At 42.6% G+C, this 26,704-nt stretch overlaps 1 protein-coding gene across 1 annotated transcript in view; it reads left to right on the top strand.

Moving 5' to 3' along the window:
• Positions 1 to 17,285, top strand: part of LOC308111342 (protein diaphanous homolog 1-like) — a gene marked incomplete at its 3' end in the record, with an annotated part of 43,198 nt that extends 25,913 nt beyond the window's left edge. The window contains exons 12-19 of the mRNA XM_080466204.1: positions 2,091 to 2,207; positions 3,966 to 4,081; positions 6,504 to 6,568; positions 7,579 to 7,758; positions 9,485 to 10,024; positions 12,733 to 12,847; positions 17,171 to 17,178; positions 17,268 to 17,285. Of these exons, the coding sequence (XP_080322330.1) occupies positions 2,091 to 2,207; positions 3,966 to 4,081; positions 6,504 to 6,568; positions 7,579 to 7,758; positions 9,485 to 10,024; positions 12,733 to 12,847; positions 17,171 to 17,178; positions 17,268 to 17,285 (1,159 nt within the window). The remainder of the gene's footprint in view (positions 1 to 2,090; positions 2,208 to 3,965; positions 4,082 to 6,503; positions 6,569 to 7,578; positions 7,759 to 9,484; positions 10,025 to 12,732; positions 12,848 to 17,170; positions 17,179 to 17,267) is intronic.
• Positions 17,286 to 26,704: the final 9,419 nt, after the last annotated feature.

The raw sequence follows: 26,704 nt of genomic DNA, 5'->3' as shown, positions 1-26,704 counted from the left end.
CTATTATTTGTCTTTTTCACATACAGAGAATCAGCAGTATATACTTTCTGGAATACCCCTGGTTACTTGAAAAGCTCACATTTTCAAAATATTCGCGCTTGGCGTTCTGCTCTGTTTATTCTTGAGGGAAGCAATCGAACCCAAAAACAAAGCTGGTGGGGATATTTTTCTGATCTGGAATAAGACGGTCAATCTTCCTCGATATACTTTAAACTTTCACTCCTTATGGTTCTTAATATTCAAATATACCAAAATTTTCATCAAAAATGTTGATGGAATACATTTTAGAATTGATCTGCATTATATATTGACATTCATAACCTTTGGCGATAGCTCAGTCAAGTAGTTTGTGCATGTTTAATCCACTAGAGGGCATCAGGCAATCAAAAGGTGAGGGCACTTTTTGCCAGATAAGTATGGGCAAAAAAAAAAGAAAAGTGTCAAATGTTGATGTTTGGGGATATTTTTCATTATTGATACAGAAGTCTGCACATTACTCAAGTGCATTTATTTCTGTGGGGTTATTGTTGCAGATGAGTAAACTTATTGAACAGAGGACGTACATGACAGTTTGTGTCACAATAACACTCACATGTGAACGAACTCAAGTGTAAAGGAAAACACATTTTTAGAATAAAGAATAAAAGAAGTTTGAAGGGTGATTGTCACATCTGATTAGTTTTTATGTTTTCATATTCAACTCCCTAAATTTCTCCACTGGGAAATTCATTTTTTTCCTGCATTGATGCCCGCTATGATTGTTCCTGTCGAAACAAACCATTTAGAATCCCGAGGTAGTGGAAGCTATTTTATGGAAATATGATATCTTAAATCATGGCGGACACCAAACGAATAGATCCCAGGCATGTGAAGAATGCCTCGATCAAAACGCCCACCAGTGCATTTTGATTGAGGCTCAAATTGAAGGTTTTTAATGAAGAGCACAGCAGGGACCAAAGGCCTCTGAACAGACCCAGTGTATGGCATCATGTGCCTCAGATGTGCCACATCCTGCCACGTTGCATAAGGGATGTCTGAAACGAGGGAATGTTTGCTGCAGGTTTGACCCCTTTCAGCACGTTTTGAGCTGCTGGCGATTTCTGATCAGGCAGAATTACCACTACAATCATATTACTTGCATTGCCCGACACAAAGCGGGATTGTTGTGGAACTTGAAAAGATGTGCCACGGAATATGTTTCATGTTTGTCTTTTGGTCTGTTGTTAAATATGCCAGTTTCGGCTCCCAGCAATCTGGACAAGAGTTGAAACGTTTTCTTTTCAATTTGGACTGGGCCACAAGTGTCTTTTTCCCCAATAGCATGTAATATATTTACTCATCTGCAATTCATCCACCCACATAGAGGTCTTTGGTCTTTTGTCACTTTTGTAATCTGTCCTCATCAGGAAACTACATTTTTCTAACCGATGCACCACATCAATGATAGAAGCTGGTTAAAATGATAGAAGCTGGTTGAAATGATAGAAGCTGGTTGAATGTCAATTAGATTATGTGTTAGTGTGAAGGGTTATTCAACTGTCCCCCATAAAATGGAGGTTGACTGTTAGATCTAGAATGAGGTCATGAAAGTCTCTCCATAATTATCATCTTTTCTCTCCATTTGACATTTGAAAAAATGCATATTAGGAGCCCGTATCCCCTTCTCTCCACAGCTTTTTTCTTTTTTGTAACCTCTTCAACGGAATGGCTGCGATTCAGATTCATGTTCCTCTTGCTGTCATGCATGTATTTAAAAGCTGTTTTAACCACATTTCTGTCACAGTTCCAATGGATGCTTGTGACATGCACTTACAATTTCAAACACAAGATGTCTCCCAGGGCTAACCACACAGTGAGCGTGTGGCTGTATGATTCACGCAGTAATATTATAATCCCTTTAGAAAACACTAACATGCTTAATAGAAATGATTGCAGTCGTTGATGAATGTGTGCTGATGTTAAACCACATTATTTTCTTCAGATCCAATGAGATGGACAACTCATTTGCTCTTTGCCTTTGTGTAACTCCAGTGGGAATGTTGGTTAATTGAGTGGTTGTTGTCACAGAGCCTTAACCGTTTTCCCTTCAGTGATGTGAGGGAAATATTTGAGATCTTGGTCAACACCGTGAAGGACTCAAAGGGTGAAAGCCACTTCCTGTCCCTTATGCAGCACCTCTTGCTGATTCGTAATGATTATCTGGCCAGGTAACGCACTCGCACACCCTCACACGTTAGTGCTCTCTTGACACATGCTCCTATTCCAACATCATGCACTGTACTTAGTCGTGAGCAGAACACAAGTCCTTTAATTGTTATACAGCTCAATTTGACTTTGTTTTACTGTTGAATTCACACAATGTAGCTTAGTTTTTTTTGTAATCGACACCGTAGACAACCTATGTGATAAGTCACATGGTCATATATGTAATAAAACCTGACTATTCTTCTTCAGCCACACCATCTTTTCAGCCCGTTCCTGCATTTGCTGTTTGTTTGCCTGAGCACCGTTCCAAAGATTTGAAATTAATACATGCAAAGAATTCCAATCCAGTTTTAATAGAAATGAGCGCCATCAACTCTTATCACAGAGAATATGCTAATGCCTCTCCCCGTGTCTTCCAAAAGCCCTTGGAGTTTTAGCTTGAGAATTAAAAGGGGGTTGTGGAGACCAGCATGGACTACTTCAGGGGAAAGCCAAGACTTTCCAAATGCCTGGAGCAGGGATACATTTTTTATTATGAACCATGAAAACTGCTAAAAAATGCAGAGATGCCGCTATGAGAATTGGTTGTGTTGTTGGTCAGGGTTTCCTCGACGGTCTGAGACAGACCGGAAATTGTGGTTGATTTTAAACGTGGTTTTGGGAATAACTTTGGCCAGCCATCCTTTTCCATCTTCACAAACAAATGGCCTCAGCAGAAATCTTTTGAGCTCCCCCTCCATCTCTCCTATTCAGCTGTTTCCATCCAGGTGAACCAGTGGAACACAGTCGAGGTGGTCTCTAATGGACTCCTTAGGTAGACCGGAAAGGCAAGGGTGGGAGGGAACATTGTAGAGTGGCGCAAAATACTTGGTAATTTCAGACACTTGAAGTCAGGCACACAACGTGTAACTATTAAGTGTCTCTTATATTTACAATTGATTTTAATGTTATCTATATGTTTTGTTTTTATGTCTGGTATCTTCATTTAATGCGTTTGCTAGATGTAGGGTGCAACCAAATATGTTGCTGTTTACCTTTGACTCAGTTTTCCCGTGCGACACTAGATGTCTCTCTCGCTCCACGGATAATTTTAAGTTTTCTGAGGGGAGGGAAAAAAAAAAACACACTCTTTAAAGTATACTGAAGGAGCGGAATAAGTGTTAGACAAAGGCAGAGTGACTAAGAGAGGGACTGGGAAGGAGGGAGACCAAATAAATAAAGTATTGAGTTTTTGACTGTGGCAGGATCTAATGGGGTCAGGGAATAAGACATCTCTAAAATTGAGTGTCTGTGAGTAGTTGGCTTGATCAGACACGGAGCGCTGGACATAAAGCAGGACACTTTCACCAAAACGAGTGGCATGCAATCAATCTTGGTGACAAGAGACTCAAACTGTCGTGCTTGCACAGACGGCTAATCTCAGCCGCAGAGAGAGAAAGTCACAAGGCATGTGCGTTCACTCATTTGTCTGAACATATGAATCGAGTTGTTCTCTGTCAGTCTGAGCCACAATGTCAAATGTGATTTAACACTGGTTTTATTTTTTTACCGCCACACTTTGGCTTTAATCCCCCCCATGCTTTTCTATGTCATCGTGTGAATTTGTTTTTTGAAGAATGATGTGCTTTCTCTGTTTTGTTTTTTAGTGTCAAATACAAATTCTTCACTGTCACTCTCCTTTACATCTTATCTTCCTCATTTTTCTCTTTATCTCCTAATCCATCTGTCTCCAAATCCATGCCTTCCTCTCTCTCCCGCAGGCCCCAATACTACAAGTTGATTGACGAGTGTATCGCGCAGATCGTGCTTCACAAAAATGGTGCAGACCCTGACTTTAAGTGCCGCAACCTCAGCCTCAACATCGAAGGCCTGATAGGTGAGTCTTAGACCCCCCAACATACCAAGTATTATGTCTCTCGACCATTTCCTATACATGATGCCATCTTGACCGTCACCAATACATGAACACCAAACGTGACCACACTGAGACAATAAGGACACACGACACTGGTTGGAAGCAGTGTTATTTTTTGGCATTGAAACTGGTTTTATTCTGCTGTCAGCGTGTATTTTTAATATGTGATATCATGTTAATTTGGTCCTTAAGACTGATTGTGGAACGCCGTCGACTACATATATACAATCACCACCAGATGGAGCCAGAGGGAGTGTGCGTTTGTGCGGGTTGAGATTTGCCACAGGTTTTAACTCCTTTAGGTCAGTTGCATGAAATGAATTTTGGGATGCATTCAACATGTTTTGAAAGGCAGCTTTCTCCAAGTCTAATTTTAGTTTGGTGGCAAATTCCAGGGACCAGCATGGAATTGATTGAAAATAGGTCACTGGCACTCAGGTTCATGTTCCTGCCGCTCTCCTCCTGTGACTCGGAGTCCTTACCAGCTACAGACGTGACACAGACTTTTTTGAGGTCCGATTTATGCTCGGTCACAATCTAACCTTATTGAAAAAACAGAAGTATATGCACCTGATCCAAATGGCTGCGCTCAAAAATGTGGTGAAACGAGAAATCATTCAATTTCGGGGTTATTGGTGTACATTCACAGATAGGTACTTCAGGGGCAATTTTACAGTGTAACACTTTTTTTAACCATGAAAATGGCCTCAAACAGTCTAACAAATCATGAAAGAGAGATAGAGGGAGATCTTTGAACCTGTTACTGTGTCTCCTTGCCAGTCAATCAAGATTTGACGTGTTTATGAACGTGGGGTTGTCTGTTTCGTGAAGTTGTAAGAATGGTTGGACCTTAGTGGTAACCATAATCTGACACAGAAAGCTTTCTGTGACACGTTTTATGTCAGATTATGACGGCCACTATTCCTTATGATCAATTTTCTGTCACCCTTGTTTGACTAGAAAGATGAAATGTGGCATTTTCTTGGAACTATAATCATTTTGATGAAATAGCTCTGTGAACCGCACTGATGGATTTGTGGTTTTGAGTGGCAGCACTAAATGATCACTGGCTATAGGAGGCTAAAATGCGGCAGGCTGGAGGTGCGGGCCATGTCTTTGGAGTTCAGTGCTGCTCATGGCAGGTCTCTGTTGCTCACCGCAGGAGGCTCTAATTGCACTGCTTCTAAATGCGTCCTGACACGCGCGCGCGCACACACACATACAAACACGCGCCCCTACTGGCTGGCTGGCCTCCTTTAAGGCTGCCAGAGTTATTATTGGTGGAAAGCAGCCCAATTCTGCCCTGCATGCATTATTTAGTGTTTTTCTTTGAACTCTGAATTTCAGCACAGTTTTTTTTTTTTCCCCCCCTCTACATTCTGTCTCCCTTAGTGCGCGCTATTCCAAGTTTGTCCCATTTTGCATAGCCACCATGACAGAATTACACCCTCCTACCAATCCATTACACATCCAATAACCATGTAAACTCAAACCCAAATGCACACTCTGAAATTGGATGTGGGTTGGGATGTTATTGTGAAGTTCTCTCATGTGCTAAATTGTTAAGTTTTGTATTTTTCCCTGCCTTTTTTTTTTTATCTACATGTCGATATGCGGGCTCTTGCAAAGCTCTAACTTAGTGTTTTCCGTTCTTCTCCCATCCACATTTTCATTGACCGTCTTCATCTCTTTACAATTTGTACAGTTCACTTTTCTTGTAGTTCATATAATTTCGTCATTTTCTATTTTAGCTTTTCTCAACCTTCTATCTCTGCTCTGCATCTGCTTGATTCCCCCCCCCCCCCCCCCCCCCCCCCCCCCACCCCCTCCTGGGCATCCTGATTAGCAGTCTTTGATCCAGTGACATTGTGGCATTCATCTTCATGTTAATTAGCTCTTTTACTGCACAGGCTTGGTAAGCCCTTCAGCACTGAACCACCTGTAGACCCTGCAATTATTCTGCAAAAGTACCCCGATGGTCAGTCTGTGTCTTCCTCAATGTGTCCTCTACAGAGAGGATTTCTCTGCTCATATATTATTCCTATAGTGTTTGTTTTATTTTTGCTGTTGCCTGCCAGAAAAACGCTGCATGTGTTGTTTAAAAGTTAATGGAGCGCTGTGCAACACGTATCGCCTTATTGTAATGAGGTGCCTCCAGAGTCACCTCATAGATCTTGACTTTGAGTAGTGCGATAAGAGAAAAATAGGGAGACAGATGGGACACTTGCCCTGTGTGTCGGTGTCTGTTTGTGAATTTATGTGAGGACACAGCATGTGCCAGACTGGAGGGTACGACGACTTCACGGCCAGACGTGTGCAGGTGTGCCGAAGTCCTTATCTCATCCGCCATCTCTTTTCCTCTTTCCCTTCTTTTTGGCCGCAGACAACATGGTGGATCAGACCAAGGTGGAAACCAGTGAGGCCAAAGCCATTGAGCTGGAGAAGAAGGTGGATTACACACACACATTCACACTCAAAGCCATCAATGCACACGCTCAGCCGAATGCTTCATATGCCATCATATTAACATTGCAGCTTACAAGCTATTACAGTCAAAAACACAGAAGCTAACATTTCTCATCACACAGACAACCAGGCACATTTGGATTGTAATGAAATTCTGGGCGACCATTGTCTGTCATGAGATGACAAATGACAATGAGGGGGGAATAGAGGGTGACTAAAAGAAATGAGGATAAGCACGTTTGACAGCTACCCGACAGACAAATACTCTTATAGGCGAGCAGGAAACAGACACTTTCACACACTCTCACTTGGGGGTAAATGCCTTGATTGTGGTGTGCTGCTACCCCGATGTTTCTGTCCCAGTGACAGGATAATTGCAAAGAGGGAGCTGAAACTAGCCTTCAGTCATGCACACTTGGAGACGCTCTGTCTCGTGCGGGATCATATCTATTGAATGCACCCACATCTACACAGACATTCATTGCGCAAACTCTCTGGGACTCATTTTCATTGACCACGCACACCGCAATGCTGGTTGTGCATGATGGGGTAATTGCAGGCCGTCTCTTTGGCAGGAATTAGGAATAGGCCTGTCAAGACACTGTCGGCAGGAGTAACGAATCTGTTTTCTGTTAATTAAACAGCTGTGTACATTTGTGTATTCATGTATTCATCTATTTAAATACTCCCAATCTGTTTGTCAAGTGTCTTCGGAGAATTTTTCAAAATGTACGAGATTAAAACTTAATGTAAAACGGGTCTGTTTCTTATTTTTATGAAAGTGGAGACTTCGATATGAAATTAATAAAAAGATCTCATACAAGTGCACTAAGGCATTCTAACTCAAGAACTGACACCAATTTTCAGTGTGAATTATCCAGTAAAGATTGAAGAGGGATACTGAAATGCTAGTGTATGATCCCTAGACTATATCCATGATCGTTTGTGTTTTAACGACTAAGACTTTTTCTAACTATGATCTTGTGCATTAGCTGGTCTCCGAGTTGACGGCGCGCCACGAGTTGCAGGTGGAGATGAAGAAACTGGAGGGGGACTATGAACAGAAACTGCTGGACTTGAGCCAAGAGAAGGAACAGCTGGCCTCCTCTAAGCAAGAGAGGGAAAAGGAGAACCAGGGACTACAACAACAGCTTGACACTTTGCAAAAGCAGGTATGTGCACAACCACATACACGTTCCCAGCCTTCCCCTGTTTGTAGCTCATGAATTATCAAGAACTCAATAGTTGATTTATGGACTTGAGTGGAAACGTCTCACGTACAAAAATGCACGTAGTTAGTCTGTTATACATAAGAAGCTTGCAAAACCTGCTCAATTTATGTTGGGTGTTGGTGTAGAAAGTAAGTACACAGTAGTCACAAAATGTCCAGTCTGGAATAATAAAGATTAGATTAATAAACTGAGCCTTTTAGTGTACTTCGAATTGCATACACACAAAGCACTGTCTCCTATCCAGGCTGCAAAAAATACAGAAAAGGGTTGAGGCTTCAAGAAATACAATATTGCTAATCTAAGTAGCAAAAAGTTGTCCAACATTTAGGCACACCCACACAAACACAAAGCCCCCCAACCCCCTCATATTTAATGATTTAGCCAACCGAGAGCATGGCGTGAAAAGAGAGGAAAAAATACCTAAAAGGATATTGTGAGAAGAAGCCAAATCCTTTGCAGATTAAGACTCTCAATACATAAACATGTGAAGTGGGGAAATGGGACTGTAAAGAGTGACTGAAGAGAAAAAAAAAAAGAATAGAAAATGATGGAAATGGGACAAACAATTTTTAAGGCCAACATACATGCTTGTGTGTGTGTGTTCGTGTACACTCGCACTGTGGTGAGGCAAAGATGAGGATTGTTTAGCTGTCAGGGTCCTGCTGCCACACCAGCTGGATTCTGCCTTGCAGTGACACCCAAAACTCACAAACACACCAAGTGACCCAGAACAATCTGCCTCTGCCCATGTGTGCACATACACACATGAAGGTGTGTGTGTGTGTGTGTGTGTTAAACAACTATACAACTTCCAAAATGAGCCTCATCCAATGTGGCTGATGCCAGCAAAGTCATTTTCTCACCGCGCACAAACCCAAACAGACACACACACACGCACGCGCCCATGCACACAGTTGTCCAAAGCATCAACAGCATCGTGAGCCAGGCATCAAACAAGCTTCTCATACGAAGATGGCTCACTTTCTCTTTGTTTGAGGCACTGCCCATCGAAGATTTCTTCACATGTAGAGATCTCTCGCTGTTCCTTCTTGTGATGCTGTGCCCATTTTATCATCTGCTGCCTCGCTAAGAAAGCCTGCCTCAGAGGCGCTTTGTGTCTGCTAAAGTCTTCTTTTCAAAGTCCGAGAAAATGACACAATTTGAAACACTGCAAACAGTCGCTAACACTTGCCCATGCACACTGTTTACACTTGATGCACAGGGGAGAAACTTCTCAAGACGTGGAAACCCTCATCTGCTATCTTAGTTTCCTTAAGAGTGTCTTCCCTCTTGATTCAAATACTGAAATCATTATTCAGTTGTTGAAACAATTAGATTTTCCGCTCACTTTGAATTTTTAAGTTTTCCTTCTATTCAAAAATTCTCTTTGAATTCTCTGTGGACCTAATTCCATCTTGCTTTGGCTCTCTCCGCACCTTCTCATTTTTTCCTCCTTCTCTTCCAAAGCTCAGTCCTGCCCAAGCTCTGGCTAATCACTCATCCCCCTCTTTTGTTCTTTTTTTTTCTTTTGTTGGCATGGATATTTATTGGAATTGGAAATGCCAGTTCCATGCAAAATTAATGATAATGATAAAAAAAATAGAGTACATGCAGCCAGGACAGAATTCGGGATTCATTTACATACTGATGCTTTCTCCTCCTGCAGATTGACACGTTGTCAAAGGATCTGGAAGAGGCCAAAACCAAGGTGGTGACGGTTACTGTTCCTGTGCCAACACCCGGTTTGCCCGCTCCACCACCCGCGCCAGCCCTCCCTGGCACCGCTATGCCTCACCCACCCCCACCTCCACCCCCACCTCTGCCAGGGCAAGCAGCCATTCCTCCACCACCTCCTTTACCGGGTCAGACAGGTATACCTCCTCCACCTCCTTTACCAGGTCAGACAGGCATACCTCCTCCACCTCCTTTACCTGGCATGGGGGGACCTCCACCACCCCCGCCACTCCCTGGCATGGCTGGGCCGCCACCACCTCCACCTTTACCAGGGATGGGACCTCCTCCACCACCGCCACTACCTGGGTTTCCTGGCATACCGCCGCCACCACCAGGCCCAGGCATGCCCCCACCTCCACCATTTGGCATGGGGGGCTGGGGTCCTCCCGCTCCGCCTGCTCTGCCGTTCGGGCTGAAGCCTAAAAAAGAGTACAAGCCTGAAGTCCAGCTGAAGCGAGCCAACTGGAGTAAGGTCAGTCTGAGACCAACATTTCTGAGTTGTTTAAACTTGAATATTCAGAGAATGACTGCATAATTAGGATGCAAAGATATTGAGAAATCGTGATCGTTTAATTTCCTTGTTGGGCTTCATTTACATTGTCGATGTTTAATCAGATGGTGGTAGAACACACTGAGATTGGTCTGTGGTTTCACAAATTCCACCGCACTGTGGGTGGTGGTACCCTGAAATAAAATCCCACTGCACAAAGCAGTGATGGATAGTCCAATAACTCATGTACACCTCATCATTTGTCCTGGCCAATGCACCATCCTGTGTTCTTTCTTTAATTATCTCCCAGACAGAAGCTGGACATTGTTAAGCCATTGCTTGTTTCCACCAAACACCCCCCCCCCCCCCAAAACGAAAAACCTCTGAAAAGAACACCATTTTTCCATTTTTGGGTTACTTAAAGAAATGTGTTATATTTCAGGTTATTCATTACTCTTGCACAATTTAAATTGAAATTAAAGAAAAACCTTGGAAACTGGGATATTCTCTAACCATTCACAAAATAGTGTATGCAAATCACAGATTAATCCTCTAGTGTATGCAAGTCACAAATTAATAGCAAGGTTCATCCAATTTCCAGACACAGCAAGGTACATGTTGAACATGCTCTTGACCACTTAGAGCACAGAAGTCCTTGACTCGGCTATTAACCAAGATATATTACCATATTTGTTGGTACGTGGGACCCTGATTATAAGAAAACACCCCCTTTGACTGATTTTAAAGGCTTGACCGTGCCTTTGACATTCCTTAGATGTTTCCTAGTCGCTAGAAAAACAATATACACAGTCTTGAGTTTGTCTTGCACAGATATTCTGTCTACTGGTTAGACTCGAGCTATTGTTGCTCTCATGCTGCGGCTCCGCCTGCCCCTCCCGTAGGGCGACTTCTACGCTGCCAACCAAAGTATTTGAGACCTTTGAACAGCTTGTTAGCAACATGCCGAACCTGCAGCTGGTTTCCATATTCCTCCCGCTATTATCAAACCACTGTTCATCGCATGCACCTGAGCTTTAACTGGCTCCGTCAGGCATCTGATGTCAAGAATGTTCCTCTTGTTTCTGATATTCTGAAATTAGCAGACGACTGAGAGCTGAATATTAGATTGTGGATATTAGACAACTCTGCTTTTTTTTAGGTATTTCCCCCCCAAAAAACATCTTATATTGGACTGGTATGGTCATAATCAGCCTTTTACAATAACTTCTGTTTTTCTAAAAAAAAAAAAAAATTAAATTAAATTTGAAGTGTTTTCTACACAGTTTAACCAGTGTTAGTATTTTTCTTCCCTACTGATCCCCCAAAATTATCTGACCTCTAACTTGGACCCACAATGCATCTGGACCATATGTTTAATTTGCTATGTGTAAAGTTCCTGCCGGAGACGTTCATTTAAGTTGTGCTTGCTCGTGAGAAGTCTTGATGCCAAAGAAATCATACCTGTTTGGAAGTCGGGAGGCTGTCGACTAATTGAGTGCACATCAGTTACACATGTTCAAGCTGGCAGCTTGTGTAATAACGCGCAGATCCGATAAATTATTCAGCTTACGTGTCATTCTGCCACTCTGTGTTTCACCAAACAGTTTGAAATCGCTCTCGGTGTGCTTTTTTGTCCGTGCAACAGTGAGAGGAAGCGTCGACAGCGAGGTTCTGACCTAAAGTGACTCGCATACATACGTGTGTCTCATGACTATGTGCTTCATGTTCTTCTCCTCCCTCTCATCTGTGATGGTTAAAACATCAAAACGACCCTCTGTCTTTCTTTAGCCTAAAGCTACTGTTTAATGGCTTCAGCAGACTTCATCAGCATTAAGCTTCTCGCTCGCTCTCCCACCCCCCACCCCCCACCCCACCCCCCCACCCCCCCTGTTGGTCTGGTGAGAGTGTTTGACAAGGATGTCACAGAAATTGCTTTTTAATAAGCCTTCTTCTTTTAACTGCACCACTGAAAGATAATTAAATTGCTGCTAGAAAGGACGGTATTCTTTTGTAATTTAAATTAACTTTTTTTTTTTTTTTCCTGGCTTGGTCTCATCCTCCTTTTTACATGCTCTCTTGCTTTCTTTTTGCTCCTTCAGCTCATTCCCATATCACATTTCCTTTCCCTACTCTCTGCCTTTACTGTCCTACACCCATCCCTGAGGCTTTGTCCATAATGAAAGGCCTGATATCTGCAAACTTACAACCCCCCTTTTCACTCGCTCTCTGTTTCCCCTTCACTTTTTCTTTTCTCCCTTGATAAGAAAATATAGAGGGTAAAGGAAAAACATTCGGTGTTAATTGTGACTTGTGAGGGAGCTCTAGAGAAACGTTAACGGAGTAAAGAGTAAATCCTTCTTATTTTCTTCGCATATTCTGTGTGTGAAACTCGAGATGCTTTGTGGTAAAGACAGCATGTGGCAATTACAGAAAATGACTACTTTTTTTGTACTCTCGCTTTCCGTTCCGTTCCTTCCTTCGTCATTTTCCCCGCTTCCTCCACTATCAAACCCGTGCCCCTTTCTTTTGTTATTTCAACGACTTCATCTACTAATCTCATTGTTTGCCCAGGTGCATGGGTGACTATTTTTGCCACGCTCATTTAACTCATTTAACAAATACTGTTCACGTCTCTGCTCCTCTTGGTCCTCCTGTGTTATGTACTTTGTCTGTATGTCTCTCTGCTATAGATTGGACCCGAGGACCTTTCTGAAAGCAGCTTCTGGATCAAGGCAAAAGAAGACCGATTTGAAAACAATGAACTCTTCGCCAAACTCACCTTAACCTTCTCCTCGCTGACTAAGAGTGAGTTTGTGACTTTGTTGTTAGTATGCTCATTGTTATCATGTTCTCTTTCTCAGTAATGAAGTGTCTTTTTTTTCTTTTCCTGTCTTCTCGAACGCTTATTTAAATCCTCCTGCCCTACTTCCATCAGGCACTAAAGGTAAGAATGTCACGCCTACACTCATTTAGTCCTTTTCACATGTCTTCTCCAGGCTTTCGCATGTTTTTCTCCTTCAAAGAGGTAACCACAGATTTACATTATTCAAAAATGTGTCACAACAGTATCCCACATGAGGTCATAAATAAACCACACACACACACACACACACACACACACACACACACACACACACACACACACACACACACACACACACACACACACACACACACACATACACACACACACACACGTATCTCGGTATGTGTGTTCATCTTCCCATGTGCTCATGACTTGTACGGAGACATGCCACACTGCTCAGTACTAAAGATGAGTTGGGACAGAGGAGGGGACAGACAAAGGGATGTGGGTAGAGGGAGGGATACGGAGAAGGTCACTTGTGTTCTTTGACTAGCCACCTGCTGTCCTGGCACAAAGCGCTGACACACGAGTGTACGCTCACACACGCACACCTGTCCACTCCTATCACCTTGTCCTGGTGTCACGATGCCTTCTGCGCTGTCTCTTCCATATTCAAATTGTAACCAGGACACAGGAAGTCACAGGCGGTATGTGTGGGTGTGTATATAATTCTATCTGACCTTCAGATTCAGCCTCCCTGCACATCACACACACAAAGACTCTCACTCAGGTCATATACATAAACAGGAGTGTGCATGCACACATAAGCTGTTGACTTAAATGTCAGCCTTGGCAGCTGTCCCATCTGCATTCACCTGTATGGCAACTCCTAACGTCCACCTGTCACTCCTTAGATTGCCCCCCCCCCCCCCCCCCCCCCCCCCCCCACACTCCACCCCCTCGGCTCCACTCCCACTCCCTTTGGCCCATGCACCCATGCGTCTTCTTTTTATTGGCTAAGACAGCCGGCTGTTCTGGATGATGTCTAATAACCTTTTCTCAGTTCTGTGTATAAAGACACTGGCCTTTTCACATTCCCACACCTGTCGGCTTGTGTGGATGAGAGTGGCGGGATGGAACGGGGCAGTGAGGGGTAGTGGGTGGTTGGGTGCTGCTGATTTCTTTCAGCACGGCATAAATATTCTGATACTTAGTAGTTATGAATGAAATATTGTTTATGATTTAATTGGGATTTCAATGAGCTGCTGTGTGAACATACTATGCTTTTGTGTAGACTTGTGAGTGCGTGTGATTTCAATCTGTATCTCACATATACACATGGCCAGTAAGCAACCAGCTGTAGTAATGCAGGGTGGACTTTTACTACTTGCCCTTCATGCTGTGCTTTAAACATACTGTTCAAGGTCTAATACATTTCTCCTCCATCTCACTATACTTTTCTATACCCTTCACCTCTGGGAACTCGGCTTCACTCTTCCTCATCTCGCCTTTTCCTCTTTGTGTGCCAACCATTCTTCCTTACCACACGAAAAGCAGACCGACATCACACCAAGCGACTGCTGACCTGCTCCGACCCATCCTCCTCCTCCACTCCATCAGCTGCCCAGCAGCTGAATTTAGGAGAACGCACACACCCACACAAAAAGCCAACACACGGGGGGGCGGGGGGGTAGTGTGCTCAGGGCAGGGTCAGAGGTTTTGACCTCTGCTGCTTGCACGAAGAGCAGAGAGCTGATGGTGGGAGACACGCCCTCTGGCTACACACAGCTCTTGTGGATACAATTCACTTGTTTTGCACTCTTGCATGTATGCACACACAAACACACACACACTACAAGTCCATTTTTAAGGTTTTGCTATCAGCCCAAAAGTCTGTAACTGTATATCTATTTATGCTCTTTCTGATAGCAGGGTAAAGTTCAGCAGTTCACTTTGGGAAATCGTTCCATCTTCTGCTATTCAATATGTCGACATTTAACAAAAGAAATATGTCCCACCATCTGGAACATATTTATGTGATAATAGTTGTCACACACCAGGCTGCACAGCCTGGAGAGAAAGTGCCACAGACAGACCAGAAATGTCACGTATTTGATACCTCCGTTATCGAGACAGGTGGAGTCATATTGCTTTTTCATGATGACAACTAATTTGTCTGAACCGCATGAGTTATTACTTTACACATTTTTTCAATAGCTACTGAAAGCCAATGCATGCACAGTAAGAACTTACAAACTTCGCACACAGCATACTTTTAACACAGCGAAACTAATAGAGATTTTCATTCACGTTCATTAAGTGTTGTGTTCTAGTTTCATACATCTCATATGGTTTAATTACCTTTAATTCAAGACATTGACATGCACACATTAATCTAATACAGGGGTGTCTACATTGTTTTCAGTGGGGGCCAGATATATTTATGTAAAAGTGCCAGTTTCACTAGTGAAATTATTTTAAGCTATGCAGAAGTATTTTCATATCTAATTGCTTTTCTCTTTGCAATGTGTTGCATGCTTGTCATAGGTGAGCAAACTTGGTCTTTTTCTTAGAGGATGTGTTTGGCTATTTGCATAACATAGAATTGAATGTGAGGCAAACAATAACGACTGTGGCTGAGCTGCTCATTGCAGTTGTATGCATGCAACGCAATCATTCTGCCAACACGAGTTTAAATAGGAATTCAAATAATCAAATATTTAGGACAGAGGCTGTGGACCATTTAAAATCTCACCTTGGGTTTTGAACCCTCTTTATGGGACTGACGCTATTTAGCAACATTCATTGCTTTCTTGTGATAAGAATCCCTCAAAACCTTTAGAAAAGCTCGGTTTCTTTTCCTCGATCTTCTCTCGTTTTCACCGTACAGCATTCCATCTTTCTCATTTCATCTCCCCTTCTGAGCAACTATTGCAGTCATGTGCTGATGAACGTTTGATTTTCAAACAGAATGGGGAACACAAAACCATGCTTTCAGCATATAAAATGAGAAATATGCTTTTTATAGTCAAGCAATAAATGAGATTCATACCCTTCAGATGTAGGGCCACCTCTGTGAGTTGTTTGGGCATATTCTCAGACTAAGCTACCTGCTGCCTTTGTGTGTGTGGCCCAGTATGTCTGAATGATGCCGAAGAATCAGGCTGCAGGGAAGATGCATTTTTTACGATGGGTATCTCTGTTTTTCTAAAGAACTGTATGACTGTACTTTACAAATAAAACTTGTTATTGTATACATCCTTTATTAAACAGCACACTACAGTTTATCTGAACTTCCGTCTGTGCAATTTAAGTATTTTTTGGAATATTCACAGGAATTTACAGACATTATGACTTGTTAAATCACGCCGCTATATTTCCCATTGTTGTGTTCTGCAGGTGTAAAGGCTTATGCAGAGATGTGATATAACTACTTGGTTGTTTAGTGCTCTGTGGTTGTGTGAAGCAGTTTGTTGAAGCAGAGTGTGCTTATCTGCCCATTCTCCCTTCAGCTACCGGTTCTTTATTTCCTTACTTTGAAGTGCTCATATTTGCTTTCTCCTTTTTAGTGTTTGTTTTCTGCCCCCTCTCTTATAATGCCAATGAATAATATCAGTCGATCAGAATTCAGCGGTTGGTTTTATGCATACCGTTTTGGGATCTGCAGCTGCACAAGGACAATGCAAGGATTTGTACACAGATAATCATTTGTGCGTGCGTGCGTTTGCGTGTGTCTGTTATATATCCTCAACTGTCCTTTCTTCACTCTGTCAGTCTCAGTGTCTGATAGCAGGTGCCTTTTGAAGCCGGCACCTCAGATAGCACAATTAGCAAAAGAATGAGACAGAACGAAGGAGGTGGAGGTGGGTGAAATAAAAGAAAAAGTGAACCGAGGGAAAGACTTGGGCTTGAGGGAACGGTGGTGATTAATTTGATTCGGGAAAGAAAAGGGCCAGGAGCATATATAGTTATTAATCCTCATAATGGGAGGATCATTTTCATATCCCAATTCTCCAGCCTTCACGCCCGTCTCTCTGCTGTGTTTCAGTCTCTATAGCTGTGTCTTTGGTCTGTTGTAATATGCCGTCCTTATTTCTTTCTTTCTTTTTTTATTTATTTATTTATTTATTTATTTTTGAGTACCTCCCACCCCAAAAAACCCTTTCTGATGCCATCCACTGTGTATGACTGCATAACACACCTACACATATAACTGCTCCTTCCTGTATCGCCTTCACTTTCTATAAATTACAATCATGTTTATTGCGGATTAAGTCATGTTTTTCAGTGTGAGGATGTGTCTCTGTTGCATATGTGCTCAGGAGAGTGGGTGGGTGAGCTCAGCCACATTTACAGACCAATTATAATAAGCCTTTTGATCTCCCTGTGTTCTGACTAAATCAATTTTCCTCTCTGTAGGTGTGTGTATATGTGTAGGTGTGTGTGTGTGTGTGTGTGTGTGTGTGTGTGTGTCTCCTCTGTAGGTCTGTGTGTGTGCGCGTGTCTGAATTCATGTACTTATTTGCTGACTTTTTCTCTCAAATCTACTCCATCCACTTTTCACCTTAATGAGCCACCAATCAGTAAAAAAGTGCGTGCTGTGTGTATATGTGTGTGTGTGTGTTTGCACACAAGCCTGCCTGGGGCCTCACCAGGGTTGAAGACCAATCAGTTCAAGGGATGAGAAGTGTAATATATTAGCAATAAAGACGAATAGGCATGACGAGTTATGGTGCAGTGTTGATTACATCGTCTGCTTGACGGAGTTCACTATATTTGCTGCTTGTTTTGTTCCGGTATACCGGCACAAGGTCAACGTAAGTTACAGAATAATTACCATGCTAATGAGATAACTTGAACACCTGCCCTTCTAGCTCAGTTGTTTACAATAGTCTACGTGTCGGACATGGCCACAATTGTCAGCCATGTGATTCCATGAGGTATTGTCGCTGTTGTAGGACGCTTTGGCCAAGCACAATGTGAGTTCATGGACTATCATGTTAAAGGACAATGCAGTTACATGTTTCTTCTCAATCTCTACCTGATGGCTGTTTGGCCACTGCTCGATATTTGGCACACCTAATAAATACATTTCAGTTTTTTTTGCTGAACAGGACTAAAGGTGAAAAAGTGGATGGCGATGCTATTAGTGGTCAGAAACCTTCATTCATTACCTGCTTTGACCCCGGATTGATCATAAATTCACAACACTAAGTTTCCTTTTCAAATGCAGCTCTTATTTTTTTCCAGGGGCGGTTAAGGCAAAGAAATTAGTTAATTGTTTACTATGTGTGCTTGGTTCTATTCATTGGTGCATATTACTACAGGGTTTTACATAACAGTTTATGGGATGTGTAGACTCGGTGCTGTTGTCTCCCGAGATTGCTTAAAATATGTACTAATAAGCCATTTAGCTGAGGAATGGGCCTACTCTATTAAGCCATAACAGTGTTTGTGTTCGCCTGTGCAATTGGACTAAATTAGTATTGGCTTTGAAAAGCGTGTGCATAATGTGTTTTAACTTGTCTGGGAGTATGTGTATATCTCTGTGTGTATGTTTGTACTTGTGTAGTCTGCGGTAGCAAACCCTGTTATTAAATTGTGAAATGTTCAGACTGGGGCTGCAGGAAGAGAATGGGGTTAATGCAGGGGTCACTAATGCTGCATCAAGAGCCGGAGAAAATATTGTCATGCTTTTTTTCTCTCTCCTGATTTATTCCATTTTTGGGTGCAGCAGCTTTTTACGTGCTCCATTTCCTTTTCTCTCCACCTTTTTGCCATCCCTGGTCACATGACAGGGTAACGATAGGTTTGCATTCAGTGGCGCTTGGGGGATTCATAAAACTGATCAGCTCCCTGTGTCCTTCTCTGCCTCTTCTCTTATGTCCTCTCCGAGTAGCATTACAAGTTACCGTAAACGTACATGCAGGCCAGCACAGCAGTGTTACCAAGTTTCTCTGAGGTGGAATTGAAAGTCTTTCAGGGAAACCTCTAGGGTGAGGTTTTAATACCTTTATGCAATTAACAGACAGATTGTGAGTCACGACTACGTGATAACCTTGACACCAAATAAAAGCAGCTCTGCTTAGTGCTCCTTCTGGTTCTTTGTGTGCCTTATCCCGAGTGGGGAAACTCACTTTGGCCGACGGAGTTCCTGTGACTTAGACAATAGTTAATAGTTTTACCACACAACCAGCTAGCAGTCTTTGGTTGTGCAACTAGTTAGCACAACTGGTAAACATCCAGGTGGCTGTCAGAAAAGTAACTGACATATAATGGGGCAATGAAACAAAAGCCACTACTAGGAATGCTAACTGTCCACATGCAGGCCAATTTAACATTGCTCAAGCGCTTATTCCACCTGGACTTAGAAAGTTAACTTCCAGAGTGCTGCATGGCACAAAGTCCCTCATGCTTTAGCAGCATTTGAAATCCAATGTAGATATCAAAGATTGCGCTTAAATGCTTCAAATGGCCCATACTACAACATCTTAGGGGACAAGGTTTATAATACAGAGTTGCAAATTGTGCTGAGTCATCTGAAGTTTGTATTTTATAAAATAGCTCACTAGTCTTGATTGAAGACTTTATTTAGTTTCCAGAGAATGTGCTCCGTGCGAAATACCCTAGTTTATACACCTGTCAAATAAGTGCTACACTCTTGTGTGAGAACAGAATGTGTTTAATGAAGATTGATGTCCACACTTTATGTGGTCCCAGCCATTTTGAGTGTTAGATGTCTAAAACTGCCAGAATAGCGGTCTGCCTGTTCATCTTGCACTCTCGTCGTGCCTCCGCCATTAACCTAAAATACTGAGATATTCAGCCTGTTTCAAATAACTGTGTGGTTAAAATCAACCGTTTTGTGGCACAGAACTAATGAGCCCCGTTGGTACAAAAGCTCCTCCACATCCCAACATCTTCATACTCCATGCACACTGTCCCATTGAATGTTGACAGTCGTAGTGTAATTAGCAGCAGTGAGCCACATTTTATGCTCAGAGCCGGGAAGCAGTCTATTTTCCCAACCAAACTCTCTCCTCTCCCTGCTGCTCTGACTCAATCCTAGACATAAATTGCGAAACGAAGTCTGCTGAATATAGGTTAGCTTTTTAAGGTGCTTTTTAAGTATGACCCGCAAAGGAAATATTTTATGTTTATAGGTTGTGTTTGGTGTGTATTTGTGTGTTCATTTCAGGGTTTCTATGTCTACCAGTGCTTAAGTTAAATCCAAACGATAATACGTAAGCCCTCAACAGTAGCACTGCATTAGGTTTGGTTTGCTTGCTCTCTAAGCTTAGTGCATTCTCAGTAAGGCAATAGCCGAAGCGTTCCCTCATTCACCATCTCTTTATGTTTACGGAACACCGGCAAAACGCTGCTCATTCATCAGGCCTTATCAGGTTCAAACACATCTGTGCATGCACACATTGGCTCTCACTGCCAACTGCAACGGCTCACTTATATGCACAAACACTAACATACACTAAAGCACACACATAGCATGTAGACAGTCACACACACACTTGTGCTTTTGTACCACTCATTCTCTTCATTCCATCCCTCTCGCCATCCCTCCCTCGTTGCATCTTCCTCTCCACTGTTTTACATGCAAATGAGCTAAGTGTACTCATGGTGGAGCATTACCGCTGTGTGTGCCTAATCTCCTTGCTTCCTTTTCTCTTTCCTGGAGATTATCCTGTTTTTAGACGGAATAGGCCTTCTACGCTTCACTCGGCTCTTCTCCCAACCAGCCCGCCGGTCGGTCAGTTAGCCAGGCATCCAGCCCACCAGCGTCCCAATGCCTCTTAGCACTACCATTACCATTTAAAGGTTCCCAGTGGTTTGACAGCCGAGGTGTGTGTACATGTAGAACCTTTGCAATCTCTGTACATGTGTATGTTTAATTGAAGGATTGGCTGATAAGCTCAAGAGCTTGTAATAGATGCCAAGAATCCTGATTGTTAGGGACTGTGTCTCTTTTCACCTCGGCCAACAGGGAAAAAACATGAACAGAGCGGGAGGGCTGTGTGGATGAAGGTCTATATATGTATGCACACCTACAGTCTTTCCACCCACACTTCTCTTGGATTTTTGCTCCTCTCGGTCACAGCAGCATTCTCTTACTCCTCTCCCCCCTCTATCCAGCACAATCTTTTCCATAACATGTAAACTTAGTGTGTATTTCAGTGTGTACGACCTGCCTTTCTGAAGAGATGGGTGTTTTGGATTTGGTAGGAGGACACAGAGGATTCTGCGTTTAGAAGTCCTGTTCATCACAAGAAAAGGGGAATAATATCAATACTTAAGGTGGTGGCATGCTCGCTCATACAAACACAAACACCCCGCCGCAGACACACGAGAGACGTACCCCACTTTGATGTCACTGATAGCATACATACAAAAAATGGAGCGGTAAAGAGCAACAACTTCAAAGATTGTTGGATTTGAGAAGATAGGAGCTTTAACCCCCATCTCCCCTCTGCTGATTTCCTCATCTCTCTTATCTCTGGCTGATAAAGGGATTCTAATGAAACGAGACAATGAGGAGGGAATGATGGCAGCCGGTGTGGGTGAAGATAAACAAATGCTAAAATGTGTACAGGCAAGGATAGATTGCTGCAATAGAAGCGATTGAAAATGTCCCTGAAAGTCCAAATCCTCTATCTCGGTCTAATTGTTCAACAGTAGCCTTAAGCAACAACTAATTCATTCTTTGCTGGGTTATTAGGTGCTGCTAGCCTTTTAGCCTTTTGTGCTTCAGATCATGTCCTTAAGTTTCTCACATTTATTAAAAATGCCAGATTCATTCAGACGTCACGCACACTTGGTTAAGGGATACACTATTTGTTTATTTCCGAATGTGGGTGTTCACACAATTATGACCAATTTGAGCTTGGTCTAGGTTAATGTGAGCTGTGGGTCTGTTGTAGGTTTTACTCCGATTTCTGCTTCTGCACTAACATGAGCCCCGGATCCAAGTTGTGGAGGCTCCGTGTTACATGTATAACCCAGTGGCATTTCCACCAGACACCAATGGTATTTACAAAGCTCGGTAGGCGAGGCCACGCTCCACTTTCTGACCTTAATCTGCCACCAGTGTCCGTGTGACGGTATGTGTGTGTGTGTGTGTGTGTGGACTTAAATTATGTTTATATGTCATGAATGTTTGGGCCTCGAACTTTGACTTCTACACTGAGTTGATGTGAATGCAATTATGGTATAGATGTATATGCTGCCGAGTCAATTACAGTTGTTCTGCTCCCGTGTCATTGTGTTTGTAGCTGCCTGTTTGTTTGTGTGTGTGTGGTTTCCGAATCCCTTGTTCTATTACTCAGTATATGCAAGTGTCATGTTCTGTGAGATGTGGGTTCTGCTCTGCCTGGCAGGCACCTTAATTTTTTACTGCGTTATGTGGTACACTTACAGTGTACCGCATGAAAGTGTATATCTACACCCTCTCCTGCTCTCGCTCCCTCGTTATTCATCTACCTTCCCCCGTCTTCCTACTCCCCCCGCCACAACGAACAGCCTACCTACTCGCCTCTCGCCACACACTTGTGCGCCTAATCAAAGCGAGGAGCTCTCTAGATTAACACTTGAGAAACCTCCCTAAAGACATTCATTCATTTTGACCATTTTCAGGTACTTTCTTTCCTTCTACACACCACCTCCTTCTTTCTAGCTTTGAATTTTTAACCTCCCCACTGAATAAGAGATGTTGCCATCCTCATGGGGAAAGAGAAGTTGGAGGGAGGGCAAAGATTGAAGGGAGGGAGAAGGCGGGGGAGGCAGAAGGGAAAAGGTTGTCCCTAAACACGCTTTCACATTTATCCCCTAAAAACTCTACTCTGTGTACTCAATAATGCATGGCCATCTCTCACTCCCTATCCCCTCCCCCCTCCTCTCATTCCCCTCTTCCTTCATCTCCTTCATCTTCCTCTTGTTGGTTCCCCAAGCGCTCATCACTCCACCCAGCAGATTAACTGCAGGGTGAAACTGAAACTGGCAAATCAGGGTGATGGTAGCAGAGCATTGGGGACTAACAGTATAAGAAGAAAGAGGGAGAAAGCAGATGAGTCATTTGTCATTGTGCGAATGGAGTTACTACTTTAAGTATGGATCCGACTGAGTGGGCTTTGAAGTTGTACTATTTCAGAGGGGCAGTAGAGCTTGACTGGGCCTCCAAATTGGATTCGGACTCCAACTGAAACCTCCAAAATTTTTATCTTCACTTGAACAAAGCCTGTGGAGTGCCTAAAACCCCGCTGAAATTTCTAATCATTTTTTTCAGCTTGTTTTCATTTCCACAGACAAAACTATTTCAGCCAAACCTGAAATCTGTCTGTCACAGTTTTTTTTTTTTTTCTTCTAGTTTTTTTTATGTCATGAATATAAAATATTATTGTGGGCACACCACTGCCTTGATGTGCGGTCATAACAGAAAGTAATCCCAGGAAGGCCTTGAAGCAGTGGCCTTTTATTTGAGGTTAAATTCCACCTTCCCAAACCAGCTACAGTACATGACACATGCGCCGTCTCATATTTAGACCTATAAGTAATGCAAGTCGCAGATATTGCATGTCTGCTTCCTGTTTTGAAGGCATTCTACTTGAAAGTGCTTTTGTTTGCCAGCACTGTTACATTGTCAATGTGTTGCGGGCTTTGCAAAGTTTCCTGCTCAGGATTTGTTGTGCATGCACATGGTGTCAGCAGCCATTCCTGTCTGTTTGAATAAAGTAGTATGCTCGAGACTTCTAAAGATCTCTCTAAGAAGGCTTTTTCATGTCTATTCTTGAAAGTGAGAGTTTGTGCTTTCAAACTTTCATGATTTTTTTTTTTTTCTCACTCTCAAATATTCCTTTCTTGCAGTTTTTTTTATTTTTTTTCCCCCCCAAAATCTTAAAAGATGGTGGTTTCATAATGCACGAGCAATGGACCATAACAGCCCTATTAATAAAGAAAAGAGCCAAGTCAAAATATTGATTGATTTTAGGATTACTCTCTTGTGAATAAAATATGTGCATTGTGGGTAAAGAGTCATTTCTTTGTAGAAAAAAAAAGAAAATCAACACTGTTTTTGAATGTTCTCTATAAAGAGAAGAGATTCAGTATTCTACAGCTTCCTGCATGGAACTACAAACATGCTGCTGTCCCTTTCTTCTTGACGGAAAAACCACGGGCAGCACTAGATGCAACACTTCAGCTTTCAAGAGAAAAAGTTGTTGGCTCACAAGCTCGTTGGCCAACTTGGGGAAGAGGAAAATCTTACAATCATTATTGGAAAGTGCAGATTTCTGGCAGCTACATTGACAACAACAACTACGCTACTTGATTGAAGTTAGTTGACGTGAACAAACATGAAGGTTGCTGCATTGTTTACTCATAAAAAAAAAGAGCCCCAAAACATACAGAGGCAGATGGTGGTAGAAGGCGTGAAGGTTCACACCTTCCTTCGGAAAGTGAAGTTTGCCTTGAGAAGTCAATATATCAGTTTTTGTTGCTGTGCTAAAGTTCAAGAATTAAAGTCCCCATCCTCTCAAATAGTGTTGTTTTTTTTTTTTTTCTTCCCCCCCTTGTTCTCAATGTTGGTGTAGTTCATGGTGCAGAAAGATTTTATTTACAGAGTTTAAGGCTTCAAGGTTGTTTTTACTGCCATCTCCTGAAGGAGGAAAGTTTCTTTTGTGACTTGAATTCTGATTTATCGGGGCGGGGCTTACAAGCAGATGTAACATCACAAATGGCATTTGTCAAATATCTGCATCTGGGCTTAGACAAATACCCACATGATGTGGTCCTCCAGTGTGCATGGTGCAGGGTGGTGTCGAGACTGAATACTTTTTGTATAAAGACAATAGATTTGCATCATCAAAGATTGATACATTTTGAACCAAATGCCTATTTGGAATATATTTCTTTGTAGTAAACCCGACACCATTTTTGATTCAGAGTGACTTATTTTCTTCACAACCTAAAATTTGTCTGGTCTTCTATATGATATATTTAAGAATTTCTTTCCATCCAAGACGGTGTGAATGTGACATTTGAAACATGCAGGTGCTATTTGGAAACAAAGGAGAGATTGTTGTCAAAGATACAGATGGCTAGAGACTAATCTTGGCTCAGCAGATGAGAAGATGGACGGCGTTATTGAGGATGGAGTGACGGAGAGAGGTGCAGAATGGATGAGGCGCAGAGAAGGACGAATAGTGGCAGGAGTGATCTGTATACGACTGACGAGAGCACAGAGGGAGAGAAGGAAAGAATGACAAATGATGAAAAGGCGAGCAGACATGAAGCAACTGCTGTGATCGAAGAGGTGGATATGGGAGAGAGGGAAAGTGAGGAAAGTTAGTTAAGTTGGCTCTGAGAGTGAGAGAAGGTGAAACGGGAGCGCCGGGTCAACTCCAGGTGTTCAGGTTTTACCATATTACTTGCTGGCTCTTTGTAATCATTTATAGTAGGACTGAGAGCCCAGCAGGAAAGTTGACACTGTTGCTCTTAACAAAAGGTGACTTCATCAACGTGTGCGTCCGACTTGCCCTTTTCTCTGCCAGCATACTTTATGTGAGAGACCTTTTCTGTCTTTTAGTCTTTTTCTTACGTTCTGTGGCATTCTTTGTCTGGGCTGGTTGTCTCTGTGAGATCAAATACGTTGCAGCAAGAACTCGTCCCGCAGTGTTTGGCGAGCAGAAAGAGGAAAGGGAAGAGGATATTCAAGGGGGAGCCAAATAGGTTATTTAGGGCTCTGTACTTAACTGTACACAGTTAGCGGTCAGTCAGCACACACCACGCACACACTAAGCCACAGGGCTTCCTTAGAGATTGTCTGCTTAATACTGCATAGCACTTAGAGGCATCAACAAGCCCCGTGGTGCTCCACTGAGGCGGAGAACGCATGAAAGCATGCTAATTCCCCCCAACGCACTCCATCTTCCCCTTTGTGACCCCCTCTTCCATCTATCCATCACACCACTTCCACTTTCTGCCCCTCCAAATCTTTGCTGCAGCCAGCAGGGTTTAATGAGCTCGATGAACACAACATGATGTGCCGGGTAACAATACAGTGATGCATGGAATCAAGTTAGACTGTTATTCAGATGTAGGCAGTTTTCCAATGATCCTGCTGGAACAAGTGTTTGAATTTGCAGCATGGGAATTTATGAAAATATCTCCTTTTGGGTAGAATACATGTTTCATTTCAGCTTCTAATATTAAGATTTTGGTAAATATATGCCTTGTCATCTTAGTCTCCTAGTTATCTCTTGTAATCTAAATTCTTAAACGCGATCTATTCATTAGTATTGTCATTAGATTGGCATAGGTATAGTCATACAGTGGATCATTGTAGGTTAGGTGAAGCGATGCACTGTGCAACCCTGGAAATTCATTTTGAAGTGACTTAAAAGTGGTAGCCTAACATTGTTTTTTTTTCTTTTTAATCCATGTTGCCCAATGTAAAAGTAAATCACAATCTGTAGGAACCTTCAGAAAGAAATGCTGAGCATCTTCTTTTTATTTTTTATGCTCCCTCCCACAGTCGCCACAGCAGATTATGTGATGGGCATGTTTGCCTAAATGCTCTCTTGATTCTCTTGCTGTATGAAAGTGCTAACAAACAACACGCAGTTGTTGAATGCTGCTTTTCGTCGCGGGGCGCTTGAGTCAATCGCAGCTAACTATGGTGGAGGGCAGGACACACCCTGGACAGGTCGTCAGTCTACCATAGGGCAATGATATCGTATCACTGGTGTCCTGGGTAACTTAATGGGTTTGTAATGGATAGGCAAAAATAAGCCTTGGCTTCAGCCTAGACCCATTTCGGCATAGTGTGAGAACAAACAAAGAAAAAGAAA

The sequence above is a fragment of the Lipophrys pholis genome (assembly GCF_963383615.2).
Source record: "Lipophrys pholis genome assembly, chromosome: 6".
Classification (NCBI taxonomy): Eukaryota; Metazoa; Chordata; class Actinopteri; order Blenniiformes; family Blenniidae; genus Lipophrys; species Lipophrys pholis.
The sequence above is the reverse complement of the archived record's forward strand: the minus strand, read 5'-3'. Positions and strand labels throughout refer to the sequence as shown.